We start from the raw sequence: 16663 nt of genomic DNA, 5'->3' as shown, positions 1-16663 counted from the left end.
TCAAGGTATTTTCAAATCGAGTGAAAATTCATGGAGGTTTTGTGAAGTTTCCCAAACAATTAAATGGAGTAAATATTTTCACATGTTACTTTACACCGGTGATTGGTCCACATATCATTATTTTATTCGTTTAATTTAGATTAAAAACATTTGAATATAAGAAAGAATATTTAAAATTTTAAAAGTACATATATATACATTTGGGTGTTCAATTTTTTATTTTTGTATTGTTCTATATTATTTTCTTTATTATTCAAAATTTTGAATACTAAGAATTTTTTATTTTTAATTATGTTTCAATGGTTTAGAGAATATAAAACAAAATTGAAAAAAAAATGTTTGGGAAGATGAATTATATTGAATATATTTGAACAAAAACAAAATTAAATCTAAAATGTGGAAATAAAAAAAAATAAAAAAAATTGAGGTGGTTGGGGATGTCTGAGCCACCCCTGAAACCGCTTGGAGGTGGCCAAGCCACCCCTAAAAAGAGCTCGGGGGGTGGCTTGGCTAACCCTGAGTAATTTTTTATTTTTTTGAGTTGGGTTGAATATATTTGTGTTTGGTTGAAAAATGTTGAGCTCGGACAAAATGACACCCAAACAGGTACTCAAAAAATAAAATAAAATAAAATAAAATAATACCCAAACCATGCTCCAAAAACAAATTTTAAAGGAAAAAGTATACATACCCGTATTAAATTACCATTCAATCAGCAATGTGCCATCCAAACTACTAATTGTGTGAATGTCACTCCTCTTAAACTACCAAAAAAATGTCAATGTCCTCCTAAAGCTAACAAAAAGACAGAAATAATCCTAAAAAAGTTTCAATAAGACAAATACTTATAAATTTGAAAAAAAAAAAAACAATTCTTTTAAAAAAATATTAAAAAGAAATTTTTTTAAAAGATTGAAAAAAAATGTTTTTAAAAAAAGCAAAAGTTGAAATTATTTTTTCAAAAGATAGAAAAACCTTGGCTTTTGCTTTTATTTATTATTTTTTTTTTATCTATTTTTTAATTATTTTTTTTTGTTTTTATATAATTTTAAGAATTTTCATGATATTAGGAATGATAATTTTGTTATTGAGAGTTATTGACATTGATAGTTTATGGAGAAATATTGACATAATTAGTAATTTAATGATACGTTGACAGTTGAATGGTAATTTATGGAGAGTTTGTGTATTTTTTTTCAATTTTAAAAGTTCATAGAATACAATTAAAAACGATCCAAACCCGACTCTTTTTCTGAGGCTTCTATTAAAAACAAAAGCTCTGCAGCAATTATTTCTAGGAGAGAGAGCAACAAGATTAGCTTATGCTTTCCTCTTTCCATGGTGATTTGTGTTTGTATTTTTAGTTTTTGGTAGTTTTTGTCTCTTCCTTTTTTTGGGATGGAGTTGTAGTTTTTCTGTTTATTTTGTGGCTCTTCTCCGGGGTTAGTCACCATATCTAGGACGAATGTATTCACCGTTGTCCTGTGTGAAATTAGTTTTTTATGGTCTAGACGTTTCAGCCGCTCATACGCTCTGGCGTTCAGAGGCTCCAGCTCTGGTTGAGGTTGGATAGGAAGCTAGTGTTACTACAGATGGTGGTCTCTGGTGGTTGTGCGGGGAGCAATTCCGGCCGGATACACTGTGATGTCGGCTCTTCAGCGACATCGGCCGGCTCCAAGCAGTTAGGATTCGGCCATACCGGGAGTGATTGGCGGCACAGTGGTGGAAGCGACAATTCCAGTCCCTCTCCCATGCAGTTATCCACGTTAGCACTCCAAACGTGGACAGAAGTTTGAAAGTGGAGGAAAACTCGGGAGTTACGCATACGACGGAACCAACCAAGTCTGGTCATATCCCTCGCCCTTGGGGTTGCAACTGGTAGACGCAGTAACATAGGAGCTTGATCGTGGGACCTCGGTAGCGGGCAGTTATCATGACGCCACGTTGATGGGGTTGGGCACTCAATTGATCTGCTTGTCTACACGACGTGCTCAACAGGTGGCGAATGGAGTTGGGGTATCTCTAAAAGTCCCTGCCCCACGTGATCACTTACAAGAGGCTATGGAGGTTCAGCCGCTGGACGTGATATTAAACTTTAATTTTCTGCTTTTTGTTTGTTTGTATTTTTAGTAGTCTTCTTATGTTGTTTGCTCTGTTTTTTTAAATCAAATTTGACCTGTAAAAATTATTTTATAATGCAGAATATGTGCCCTCTCTTAGATCAAGCAGAGACTTATGTTTACGTAGAGGCATCTTCTGTTATTTTGTAATGGTTTAAGTCTGACCTTGTTTAGGTGGATCCGTCTATGTGCTTCTGACATAGTTTATTAAGGAATCTTTGTACCCCGGAACATTATACTGTTTTGGTCTTTATATATATATATATATATATATCAGAAGGGATCGTCTGAATTCAAAAAAAAAAAAAAAAAAAACGATCCAAAGCCCACATGTCGTAGAAACATTTTAGTGCCCAAATGGTTCAGTTCATCCGGACCGTGCATCTCACGTGGCCCACATCTTGGAAATTTGGGTCCCACGAATCCTCCAGGCTCCATGGTACGAGAATTGCGACTGCTCGACTTTCCTCTTAAACTGCGTTTTTTTTTTTACGGTCTCTTAGACTTCTTTTCCTCTCGTTTCTCTCCAAAATCCACGTGTCGTAAGTGCATTCAGTGCCCAAACGGTTCAGTTCATCCGGACCGTGCATCTGGCGTGGCCCACATTTTGGAACTTTGGTTTGGGGCCCACGAATCGCATAGTACGAGAATGGCGACTGCTCGACTTTACACTTCATTTTCCTCTCATTGTTCTCTCTGTCTTCCATCTTCTTCACTTCTGTTGGAAATTCAAGCTGAGAAAGCCAAACAGATTCGTTGAATTTCATCATGAGTCTACTGGGTTTTCTCAAATTTGCCCTGAATTTCCTTGACGTTCTTGCATGGTATGCATTTCGATTTATGATAATGAAGATATATAGTAAAGTTTTTAGTTTTGAAAGTCTGCGATCATGAAGAAGTTGGCTCTCTAAGTATTCTCTTCTTTTTGTTTGTGCTTTACTTGCAGGCCTCTCTTTGCTTTGGGGTATCCTCTGTAAGTCTCTCTCTCTCTCTCTCTCTCTCTCTCTCTCTCTCTCCATGTTGATAATTTAAAGTTCTTTGTTTTCTGGATATCCGAGAAGAATTCATTGAATAGTTTGGCGAATGAAGATGATATTTGCTTAACAGATGTGCTTCGATCCGGGCAATCGAGAGTAATTCAAATTGGGAGACTCAGAAGTTGGTCACATATTGGATTTCCTTCTCTTTGGTTTCACTCTTTGAGCATTCTTTCGTGCACCTCCTTGAATGGTAACTCTGACTCATACCCTTAATTTATTCCCTTATTGTTTTCAAGAAATTCATGTATACTTATTAGCTCTATATTTGTTTTTCTGGTTATGAATTTGTATTTGCCCAAACAAAACTCAAAAAATAGAATATAATAGATATTCAGTAGCAAACTTGAGACACATATATTGACAGGGCGGAACCAAAATTTTTGGTAAGGGGACCAACTTGTATAATTTTTTTACATCAAAGTACCCATTCATCATTCAGTTCAAAATTATAGTTTCAAATTTTTATAATATCACAAACACAATAGTATAAATTACTAGTAAAATAAACTAACAATTTATATGGTTCAAGAAATAGGGTAGCTTTGAGCGTAGATTTGGCACCCTCGGTACTCAAGTTTCACCTCAACCCCCCATTTCCTCTGTCTTTTTCCTAGACTGATTTTCTGATTTAATGAATTAGCAACTAATGAGAAAATGAGCAGCCGGAAATGAAGTGACGACAATTTTATAGTGCCTCAAATTAGCCCTTCATCTCTCAAGAAAATCAGTTGTTACAAAAAATAAGGTTTGTTGAAAAAATCATATCTAAAGGAAGGCCTTAAAATTTTCAGAGAATGAGAGAGAATCTAAGAAAAAGTTAAAAACCCATAAACCAAAAAAGAAAAAACAATAAAAAAATAAGATCAAAAGGAAACAAAAGAGTAAAACGAAAAAAAGAAATAAAGAGAGAAAAGCTCACCTCTGTGGATTGATTGTGGCGTGAGTTGTTTGCGATGGAAAAAATGAAGAGAGGGAGCAGGAGAATGAGAGAGAGAGATGCAAGATAAATTGAGCAAGCAAATGGTTTTTGTCCAAGGGTACAAGGTTCAAAATTTTAAAAAGCAAAATGTTTAACATATGTCATTTTCTAGGCAGTTCGATGTAACGAACGCCACAGATTGTTAAAATTGGGATCCAGCAATTTCTTGGAAATTGCCATGGATCCTGATCCTGCGTGGGGGAAAGGAGGAAAGCTGAAAAAAGAGATGGGTAAAATTGTTTTTCAGAGGTAAAAAGGGTAAAAAAGGCAAACAAAAAAAACTGAAAAGGTAACATACATGTAAAGCAGGAAGTGGCGGGACGTGGGGGGACAAAATATGGGTTAAAATGTAAATATTTTTTTTAGGGGGGACAAAAACAAATATTTTGGGGGAACAAAATTAAAAATCTACAAATTTTAAGAGAAATTTCAAAACTTAATGTCCCCCCACTCTTACACCTGCGTATTACAGCTTATGTCCCCATGTCAAATTTCTTGAAAATTATTGGTTTTGAGACCCTACAGCTGCATGAAAATATGGGCCAGAGTTTGCGCTTCTTGAGTTTTAGAATTCTTTCCAAGTTTCCATTGTGTTTAGCGCTTTATCAATAACAGCTTACCAAATCTGATCAGGGCGTTTGCATGTGTTTGCAAATACTTGTATGTGGTTGGGTCTTGTGGCTTTTAGGAATATTTTTCTTTGAGGTCTCAAGTTCGAAACCTCCTAAGTGCTACATTTCCTTTGGGATCGGTCACTCGGGCAAAACTCCTATCTCAATGCTCAATATCTCTAGTAGTGCGCGTGGGGTATTGGACTGGGAATTAGTCTGGTAGATTCTGACTGAGCCTTTATGCTTGGTGAGCTACCACATTTTATGGGACAGCCCAAGGTACTGTCTGGTTCGATTGTGAAACTGGGATACCCTAAAAAAAAAAAAGGGTGTATAAAATGTCTTGTTTATATTTTGCATTTATCATTAATTTTTTATTGTCAGGATACAGATCTGGCCTCACATTAAGTTAATGATCATCTGCTCGCTGGTTATACCGCACTTCGATGGTGCTTTTTACGTCTATAATCACCTTGTTCATCCATACCTCTTACTCAACCCAGCGCTCTTATGCAAGAGAGATCACTTTCTACCTGAGGCAGAGAGGTATGTCAAAGAGAATGGACCTGAAGCTCTCGAGAAACTCATTGATAAAGAGGTATGTATGGACTACGTGGTAATTAGGGCATAATCGATCTGTTTAGTTTGAAATAAGTTTTCTGCAGTAGATATGTTGCATTAAACATTCAAATAAAAAAGTAATACACAAATTTGCTTCAATTCCTTTTTTCCTATTGTAGTTATATTTGATTTCTTTAAGATCCCATTGCTTGTCAGGCATGGACTAATGAGAATTTCTGTCCCTCTCTACAATCTTACATTTGTTTGTCTTTTTATTTATTTATTTATTTTCAGTTTGAGACCAAAAAGCCTAATGTTGACGTAGAAGAGATCAAAGCTATTGCAGCCACAAAGAAAAAAGAAGTGGATTTGGTAAAGCTATCTTTTAATTGTCACTGATGCAACGAGACCATTAACTTTGATTCTTTGAGCATATGTATTCTTATGCCATCGGTTGTTGGTTTTAGTCATATGATCGAGTACAATGATGCATCCCAAAGAGTGTGAGAAGAATTAATTAGCAATAAAATGTCTACTATTTTCAACAATCATTAAAGGATCGATCGAGTTTGTGTTTCCCAAAAATAAGTTGATCATATTTGCTTGTTGAAGAAGAAATTAAAGATGTGAAGTATGTTCTTATGAGAAATACACAATTTTATTCACTTAATTCCTTAGAGAACTAATTAATTAATCTCAACTCCTTTTTCTTGATACAGTCACACAACAAAGAACCTGATATTGTGGAGAGAAATAATAAAGATGTGGAAGTAACAGTGAAGAAAGAAGCGCCTGCAGCCAAGTGGGTAGGGTTTATTTTCATACTTAAGTGGAAGTTTATTTTTCAGCTTCATCGGAATTTCTTGTGGAAAACCCTATTTTTTCTTTGAATATTATCATTGTTTTGTTATTTGGGGAGGTGGCAGTGAACATAGTTGACTGAAAATTGGCATATATGGTGGGGGCTTCACATGTGAACCTAGTCAATGTTTAGAATACAAATGGAGGATAAAATCACAGCTTTGTTAAGAGCAATGCCCCCAAAAGAATGCCTTTTTGTAGGGGCGGACCTACCTCTTAGGTTGGGGGTTCTTTGACAACTTCGAAATTATACCATGACCCGCCAATGATAACTCTTTTGCCCCACCAAATAAATCGCTAGATAATTTAGCTTTTCACTCTGCTACTCTTTGTGTCTATGTATTTATTTATTTACGTAAGTTTGGATCTCCATTTCCGCCTCAAAGTTGTCATCGTTATCTGCAATTGAATTGTCCATGTTTATATGTTTAAATTAGAGAACTCTATAACAAAGCAACAGTTTTTTACTTCTAATCCGACTTCAGTGTATTTGCAGATGATTGTAGCAGAGGCTAGCCGGGATGAGACTGATAACAGAACATCAGCCACTATGGAGAGTAAAGGTGGACCAGATGTGGCAGTTGCAGCAGCCTGCAGAGAAGTCCAGAGAGAGTACTGGAGTTGTGGCATATGTCAGGTAACCACTACAAGCAAAATAACCTTGAAAATGCACCGTCAAGGCAAGAAACACAAGGCTACTTGTGAGGCACTGAAAGCAAGGAATGTGAAGAAATTCACTTTCAAGTGCGATATCTGTAGTGTAAGCTGCAGTGGAAAGTACGACTTGGCTTCTCACTTACGAGGGAAAAAGCACTTGGCCCAGGTTCAAGTTTCTAAAGGGATGTGGTCATAGTTGGTACGTGATTCATATCACCTGATCAATTTTATTTTGGATTATGGTTAATTTATGTATTTCATACTAGATGTGAAATAGACTAAATTTCTGTCTGTTTTGTTTTTCTTTCATAAGATAAATATAACCATATAAATTTATTACAAAATTTCTAAGGGGAAACTTCACTTATAACCCTTGAATTTTCACATATTTTAAAAGAAGATCCTTAAACTTTAAAACGTCTAAATTTAGAGTATCAATTTTTCAAAAAGTTTAAAATCTCAGTTATCCGTTAGAATTTTCTATTAAATCCTATTAAAATACTCAAAAATACCCGTGTTTATTTTTTTAAAAAAAAAATTATAAAAATTTTCAAAGATTCGGGTATGAGTATTTTTGCAAATTTTGTTGAATTCTAACCTATACCTAAATCTTAGCAATTTTTTTTCTGAAAAAAAAAAAAAAAAAAAAAAAAGGTATTTTGGGATTTTTGACAGGATTTAGCGAAAAATTCTATAAATGACTGAGATTGAAACTTTCCGAAAAATTGATACCATAAATTAAGACGTTTTAAAGTTTAGATACATTTTCTTTCAAAATAGGTAAAAGTTCATGAGTTATAAGTGAAGTTCTTCCAATTTCTAACCTTGCTCTTGCAAAATTTCATTGTCAAGATTTAATATTGTATCTAACAGTGTAGATGATGCTAAGTAATAAATATGTTAGCACGCCATTTAAAAATTTAAATGATGTTTCATCGTTTACACCGTTAGATACATCAACATTAAATCCTGCCATTAAATGATTCACATCCATTTCACTTCAAATAAAAAAAAATAAAAAATAAAAATCTTTGTCCCATAATTGGCCATTGTTCAAAGAAATCAAACGAGACTTGCACAACTAGCTTTCTATCAAAAATTTGACAGAAACGACGGAGGTTTTGAATTATAAATCTCGAGCATAACTTTTTAATTTTTTTAAATTAAAAATTAGAATTTTAATGTAAAAAAAATATGAAAAAACGAAAATATGGTAACATAATTTACTTTTTCTTTCTAAACAATTAAATGGAGTAGTTCTCTAAGAATAGTTCAATCGCTTGGGATCATGCCTTATAAAGCGTAAGTCATTAATTCGAACTTCTTCTTCTTTTTTGTGTGGACATGTAAAAAAAATAATAATAATAATAATTGGAGTAAATATTTTCACAGCTTACTTTACATTGGTCCACAGATCGTTCTTTTATTCGTTTACTTTGGATTAAAACATTTGAATATAAGAAAGACTGTTTAAAATATTTAAAAGTATAGAAAATATAATTAAAAATGATCCAAACCCCACGTGTCGTAAGTACAGTTAGTGCCCAAATGGTTCAGTTCATCCGGACTGTGCATCTGTCGTGGGCCACATCTGGGAACTTTGATTTGGGGCCACGAATGCTCGTAGCAACTGCTCAACTTTTCTCTTATGCTCCGTTTATTTCGATATAAAATATTTGTTAGATATTTTCAACGAAATCATTTTTTAAATTTTTCTAAAAATAATTTTCGGCGTTTGGCTCTTACAAAAAAATCATCAAAGGCGACAAAATACTGATGACGAGATTCCGTCACTGGCCGGTAGTATTCCAACCACTTTTATCGGATTCCGGAGATAGAAGCAGGAATCTGGCGGTCATGGCCAGATTCCAGCCAATTTTGCCGAAATCTAGGTTAGCCAAATTCTAGCAAAAAATTTCAAATTCCTGCACTGGCCAGATTCCGACAATTGGATACCAAAATTCGGGGACCTTTGACGATAGATTCAGGCTACTAATAAACTCCAATACCCGGCGGTGGCGGATTCCCACAAACGTGTGTGCAATAATGAAGAGTTTAAATTCAAAAAATGATTTATGATTTTGTTTTTCAAAAATTAAAGAGGCTTTTACGATTAATGTTCCGTTTGTTTCGGCGTAAAATGATTTTCTGGAAAATGGTTTCTGCATTTTCCGGTGTTTGGTAGGGGCGAAAATAATAGTCAACCGGAAAATGATTTTTGTTTGACCAAAAATACTTAGTAAATTTCGGAAAATGATTTACGCTTTTTAAAAGCGTAAATCATTTTCCGAAGACACCAGACGCATTCGACCCTTATTAAACGACACAGTCGACCTTTACTTCAAGCAATCGACCATCACCGAAATCTTGCCGGTACCGAAATCCGACAGCATCCTGTCAATGTCGCCGGAATCCGGGCAGCCCAAATTGCGGCGACTGTATTCCGGCCATGAAGCCGGTAAAAGTAGCCGGAATCTTGTCGGTCAGTGATGGAATCTCGCCTTCGGTAATTTTTATATTATTTTACATTAATATTTATATGTTTTGAATAAAAATTGATTTTTATAGGTTAATATGATTGAATAAAAATATTAAAAATATTTGTGATTTTCCGTACGCGCCAAACACCGAAAAATGCTTTCGGCGAAAAATATTTTTCAGAAAAATAACTTCCCTGAAATCATTTTACGACGGAAATCATTTTACGTAAAAACAAACGGAGCATAAACTGAAAATGATTTCCATTGATTATCATTTTCGAATGGCACCAAACACCAAAAAATATTTTTCAAAAAATATTTTATGCCCAAACAAACAGAGCATCACTATTAAGCGTGTTTTTAAATCTTGAGGAAAAAAAAAAAATCCCTGCAAAAAATTGGCAGTGGATTTTTATCTGTTAATTAGAGATAGAGAATTGCTTGGTTGTATACTCTCATCTCACTCACATCCCACCATTATCTACTTGGACCAATAAATGTGAGAGATAGTAGAAAGAGTATAGTGGGACCTTAATTTTTTAACAATATTATTGGTCCATGTAGACAATAGTAGAATAACAGTAAGATTGAAGTGTACAACCAAACATTTCTCTTAGAGATATCTATAAGAGAAATTATTCCTACACTCATTTCTTATAACAGTCTCACAACAAGCTGACGTGGCTGGTAATATTTTATTATTTTTTTGTTTTGTTTTCATTTCTTTTTATAAAAAAATAATAAAATATTACCAGCCACATCAGCTTCTTGTGGGGCTGTTGTGAGAAATGAGTGTAGGGATCATTTCTCTATCTATAATGTTGAATATGGATCATATATGTTGCTTGAGTCTGTTTTCCTTTTTGGCAGTGGCGTTTCTTATGGTTTTTAAACAAATAGGGTGGAAATAACAAAACAACCACCTTGCTTTTAATCCATCTTCAATGTATTTGCAGATGATTCTAACAGAGCCTAGCCTGGATGCGACTGATAACAGAACATCAGTAACCATGGGGATTAAAGGGCCAGATGTGGCTATTGCAGCAGCAGCCATAGAACTTGCTGATATACAGAAAGTACAGAAAGAGTGGATTTGTGCCTAGAGTTTAAAAGTGAGACGGTTAATAATCGAAAATAATTAGTAATTATTAATTAAAAAAATTAAAAATAATTACAACAGAATAATCAGGCATTTTGGTTGTTGTTATCGGTTAGATATATATTAATTTTTTTTTTAAATAATGTAAATATTGTCTTCTCATTCTCTCTTAGACTCTCTCGCCGTCACCCCCGCTTTCCCTTCTTTTCTTCTTTTTTTCTTTTCTCACGCCTGTTAGAAAATATAATCGAAAGCAAAAAAACGAAATGCTCCTAAGGCGCGTTACAACGTCGCTTTCCTTAAGAAATTATTTGCCCCCACCAGAAAGGTATGCAAAAATGTTACAGCAAATATTTCTCCAGGATACAATGGAGCCCAGAAACCTCTGTTTGTTTAATCTCGTTTTGCACTAACGAAAAATTAAAACTGAACACTCTCAAATTTTTCTATTATATCAAGAGACAGACAGAGACTCTTTTTAATTTTAAAATACAGAAGGTATCAGAAAAAGCATTGAAGATAAAAGAAATTTTTAATATTTCTTCTATTAAACACTGTACAGCAGTTATTTCTGTATATTTCTGATAACTGGACAGCAGTTACTTCTGTATAATATTTAAATAACTGCTAATCTAACCGACCATAACTGCTTCCATAACAGTCATAAACTGCTGTTTCAACAGACACTTAAATCTGACCATCAGATCAAATAACTGTCTATGATTAATTAATAATAACCATTAGATCGTTATTAATTAATCTCAACCATTAGATCAAATTTGTTTTGACCTCACAGTTTATTTATTTGATTGTCCAGTAAATCCGACCATTGGATCTACCTAAGAAGCATCCTATGGTTTAGATTAAACCACTAGATCAATTGATCATGACCATCCAAAATCGAAAGGTCATAATTAGATTGCTCCGAGCTCCGATACTTCGTGCTAAGTGCCAAGTGCGCCATTAAAGCGCCACTAGCGCCCTACAGCCCACTGCCGCGCGCGTGCGTGTGCATCCGGTGCTTCGCACCGTACTATAGTATACACATAAGAGTATACACCTAAGCATTACTTTAAATGCTTAAAGTGTGTTGGGCCTTATAAATGCCAACTTCAGTTTCTCTTTTTCCCATGTGGGACTATCTTCATTTAATGCTTTTAAATACCTTCCTTTTAAATCATTCCCAAGACACAAAATAAATATTTATATACATATTAATTTTGAAAATACTTTAACAACGCCGTCCCCGCTTTCCCTTCTTTTTCTTCTTCTTTTCTAGCTTCCTCTTTTCTTCTCCTTCTCTTCTTTTCTCACGCCGTCCCACACTTCCCAGACCGAGTCCCTCTCATTATCTTCTTTTCTTCTTCTTTCAATTGAAAAGTCTCTTTCGGTCTCTCTCTTTCAACGCTAAACGAAAGGCAGAGGATTTGCAGATTGGCGGAAATCTGCTCTCCTTTAGTTTGCAGATTTTTGTAGATTTGTTTGCTGTAAAACATATGTAGATTTCAAATAAGTATTTTGAAAATTTTGAGTGGGTTCATGGGATTTTACTTTTAACATTGTCTCTTTATGTTTTTTAATTAGCATTGAATAAAGATTTACAAAAAATGAGAAAAAATTAAACCTGTACTCCAATCTATACACCCCTATCTAACGGTGAAAATGATATGATGTAAAGTAATAAATATGTTAACACGTCATTTAAAAAATTTAAAGAATATGACATCGTTTACACCGTTAGATACAACAACATTAAATCATAAACATTAAAAGATTTATTTTCAATTTACTTGAAACGAAGAGAATCCTTGTCTCCTTAGATTAGTTATTGTTCAAAGAAATGGAACGACTTGCACAACTAACTTTCTATTAATAATTTGATAGAAATGACAAAGGTATTGATTTATAAATCTCGAGCATAAATTTTTAATTTAAAAAAAAATTAGAATTATAATGTGAAAAAAATATGAAAACACGAGAATATGGTAACGTTACTAACATAATTTTGTTTTTGCTTTCTAAAATACTACCATCAACTTATGAGTACTAAATTTCACTTTAATTTTTTATTAGGTGAGACTCGGCTTTGAATGCGCTCTCCCAATCTATGATTAATATGAGTCAATTCTTTGGTGCATGGGGGATTCTAGGCTTTCCAATTAGGGGTAACCATTTGTGTTCTCGTGTCAGGTTTGTGTTGTATCGAAGAATGAGTATAAGATTATATAAGTCAACTGTGTTAATGCAACTCATTTAATTAAATGGATTAAATTCGTCAATCCTAATTAACCTGTCGGGTTTGTTGGTTATGTAAAAAATTATCTGTCATAAATGTCACGTATCAGGTTCGGGTCATATCAATGTATGTGTATAAGACTATATAATTCAACCCAAACCAAACACATTGAACTAATCGAGTCAGACCTCTATCTTAATTATTTAATTTCATGTTAAATTTATGTCAGATTCACGGGTGATGTCAAAATTGTAATGTAATATGAGTCAAGTCTTTCATTACCAATTTTTTTCATATCCACAAAAATGGATTTGTGTCCGGATTCTTTCACTATAAATTGCCAGCCTCATTTTCAATAGAATAGAAATTTATTATAAGCCAGTTTGTAAAAAAATTTCTACAATCCACATATAAATTGACATGTGTCCTTTAAGCACGTGGAAAGTACATATTTTTTCATTAATGCTGTTAAAAAAGTATGTGAGAAGTACATGCTATTCAGGGACGGAGCCAGACATTTTAATGGGAGGGGGCCAAATAATTTTTTTTCTTAAGTAAATTAAACATAACCCAATTTTGATATTTTTATTATTCCATTCAAATTAAAAAAACAATAAGCAAAAGTAAAAAGAGTTTTTAGAAAAAAAAAAAAAAAAAAAAAAAAAAAAAAAAAAAAAAAAAAAAAAAGTAAAGAAAACCGTTGTCCAAAGATTCAGAAAATAAAAAAAAATAATAATAAAAAAAAGGTCTCAGTTATTTTTTCTACACATTCTTAAGAAATTGAGCTTGATCAAGCTTGTGACTCCTCAAATCCACACATGTCTTCTTCCAATGCACTACTTTACTAAACCCTTTTCGTTTACTTTGAACAAAGCCTCTACAACTTTGTAAAGATTATTCCATCATTACCTTCTCAGGCATGTACATTGCTACCTGTGAACTATTAAAAGAAAAAGTTTTGACAATAGTTGAAAAGATGATAAAAGGAAAGGAGGAAAAAAAAATTAAAAAAAAAAATCTTGCTAGGGGCAATAAGCAAAAAAAACCCTTAATTTGATTCATCTAAAAATAAAATACCTTAATTTAATTTTTTTTGTTTTATCTGTAAATTTTTATTTTTTTTTCTTTAGAGTTGAGGGGGGGCCATGGCCCCCACCGGCCCCCCCCTCTCTCCGTCATTGATGCTATTACAACAATATATAATTATCGCATGTCAAGAGACACATATCAATATTATATGTTGATTGTAAAAAATTTCTTACAAATTGATTTGTAGAAAATTACTATCATTTCCGATATATGGTTAGTGTTAGGGAAATTATCCACTCAGAAAGGTTGTGGGCCACCAGGCCCATGACCAGCCCACAATTAAAGCCCTAAATGATATTAAGTCAAGCCATCAGGTTTGATGTCAATTCTCAGCCTATAAATAGACATTTATAACAGGTATAACCCTGAACTCAATTATTTTAAACATATCGTCTCTCTAAAAATCACAATCAATATTTTTTGACTTAAGCATCGGAGGGGGATCGTCGGCACCCCCGACGCAGTGTTTATTTTCTTATTTTGCAGATCATGAAAAACAGGGCAAATCATCAGGCAACTCGTCACCATGCTGGAAACTGTCTCAACAGTTTGGCGCCGTCTGTGGGAACGACAAATTGTTTCTTGCAAAAAAAAAAATCCCGAATGGTGACTCAGATTCAGATCACGCCCTTCGTCAACAAAAGCGAATTTATCACGATCTGCCCAATCCGCGATCACACACATCATATTCGTGCCTTCCTTCATCAGGTCTGCACACAAACGTGATGACATCACATGGATGTAAATTTCTATCGGCAAGAGCGTGGAACAACGACACCCTTGCAGAACATGCAGACCGACAGACGCACGGCCATGAATCCAGTTTTAGTGAGAATCATCCTCACTGCACCACCCCCAGCCTTGCAAAAGGTTCAACTGAGGACAACGTCAGCCTTCGTGCATCCGCCAGATCCGGGTTAGACTCGACATTTCAGGGCCTCACTCTTATCCAGGAGGCAGCAGCGCATTCATCGCATTCGTGTGAGCAGTTGAGGGGCAGGAGGCAGCAGCGCATTCATCGCATTCGTGTGAGCAGTTGAGGGACAGGAGACTTCAGGTCGAATAGCTTGGACTTGGGTAAGGTTTCTTAATCTAAGCAGGCCTAGTTCGGTAAGCCCAACGAGTCGGCCCAACCTAGAAAAGAAAAAAGAAAAACCAACGGGTCTACCCAACCCAGTCTGATTGACGCCAGAGAACGTCACGATCTGGACTCACTGCCGGTGACGCTGAGTCAGGTGACGGAGGATCCGCCACCACGAAGGTTCAGCTTTGGATGCTCTCTTCTAACTCCAAGACCATCGACCAGCACCACAACCACCGAATCCGCTGCGGCTACCTTGCATGTCGGCTTCCCCCCGGCAGGTGACATCGAGAGCCTCGACCAGTGTTTTATGGCAGTCGGTATGCTTAAACTCCATCTCCGTCCATAACACCATTTAGTGCTCTGGAGAACAAAATCAGCAACCTACAGAGGCCCGCACAACCCCGAGGAACCACTAGTCAACCGCAAAATCATGGCCGTCCTCTAACACAATCTCTAGCACGACGTAATGTTCTGTCCCCACGAGCAAGTTACACTTCTCTGCAACCCGGATCAGTCTTACACCTTCGATCTCAGCGCTCGCCTCTGTCAATTAGTCTTTAATGATCGCCGAGTCAATAAGCAATACTGTCATATCCATACCGTTCTAGTTTAGAAACCTGCTCTGCGTTGCTCAGTGGGAAATTGTCAGCAAAAATTTCAGATTTTATTGTTTGGGTTGGTGAAGAACTATTGCAATTAGATTGGGTTCTTCTCGAGCAGCAAAGTCTGGATCTAATGGAGAAACCGCCAGATCCACGATCTCCAAGATGTCTTCATTCCCTGAAAAAATGCCTCCACTGCCTTGAAGAGGACGAGACCCATCTCCACATGGTCTGCGATTTGCGCTTCGCTTCAGACCTCCACCATAGGGTCGTGGCCCGCCAGGAGTGGGATCTTCAGCAACTAGTTATTACGCAGAACGACTTTCTAGGAACCGCGTGAGCCAGGGCCCTCTGGTGGGCTTGAAACGGGTGGGCCAAAAGGGATCCAGTTATGCTGGGTTAGACTCGTCAGAGTCCAAAATCCTGCTTTGATTGCAGATGTTTAGTTGAAGACAATATGGGTGATTATGCTACTCGAGGTGCTGATCCCTTTTGAAAGCACTGTGCACTGCGGCTGAAAATAGCTTGCTCTATGACACTTGCAGTTCGCCCTCATCGAATATCCAGATAAGTCTTTTACTCTTCTTCTGTCTTTGTATGTTGAACTTTTTACATAATATCTATCATCTCGAACCATGGAGACAGACAAGACAAAAACTTGAGTAAAATGAGTCTTTTCTTTTGGACTCCTCGTGTTTCACACAAAGCTATAAAGATTATATCATGTGAATATCAAGGCAGCCTTAGTTGGCCAAGACTTCCAAATATATCCACGTGCTTTGTTTAAAAAAGAGAAAGGTTTATTTTTTATGTCTACTACTACACAAAAAAAAAAAAAAAAAAAAAAAAAGAAAAAAAAAAAAGAAAAAAGAAAAAAAAAGATTTCTAAATGCCTTGGTTTTCACCGAAAACAAAGTATGCAATCCTGTACGCGTCTTAATCGCGTTTCAAAGTTCATTCCTCCACAATTTCAAGAGAAGTGGATCAGACACAGGCGTAACATCCAGCTAATATTTAAATTTTCTCAATTATTTAAAGCTTGAAATTGCATCATTATCGTTACTATTCACTCTTGTAAAGGCATTTATTTAATCAGATTCTATTGATTTAACTCTTAATTTGAGCATTGGATCTAGAACTCTCTCTGCAGACAGCAAGGACTTGCACAGCAAACCTCAGAAGGTTTCACTTGGAAATCGATTATGAGCATGCGCACATAGCCATAGCCAAAGGGTTGAAAGACT

At 35.5% G+C, this 16663-nt stretch overlaps 1 protein-coding gene across 1 annotated transcript; it reads left to right on the top strand.

The window, feature by feature from the left end:
- Positions 1–2843: 2843 nt before the first annotated feature.
- On the top strand, positions 2844–5267 carry LOC133881136 (HVA22-like protein a; the record flags this gene model as incomplete). Its single annotated transcript, XM_062320091.1, has 4 exons — positions 2844–2944; positions 3067–3093; positions 3228–3350; positions 5135–5267. Coding segments are annotated over exons 1-4 (339 nt in total), but the record flags the coding sequence as incomplete, so codon positions are not given.
- Positions 5268–16663: the final 11396 nt, after the last annotated feature.

The sequence above is a fragment of the Alnus glutinosa genome, chromosome 11 (genome assembly GCF_958979055.1).
Source record: "Alnus glutinosa chromosome 11, dhAlnGlut1.1, whole genome shotgun sequence".
NCBI lineage: Eukaryota > Viridiplantae > Streptophyta > Magnoliopsida > Fagales > Betulaceae > Alnus > Alnus glutinosa.
This window is presented reverse-complemented; position numbering and strand designations above follow the sequence as displayed.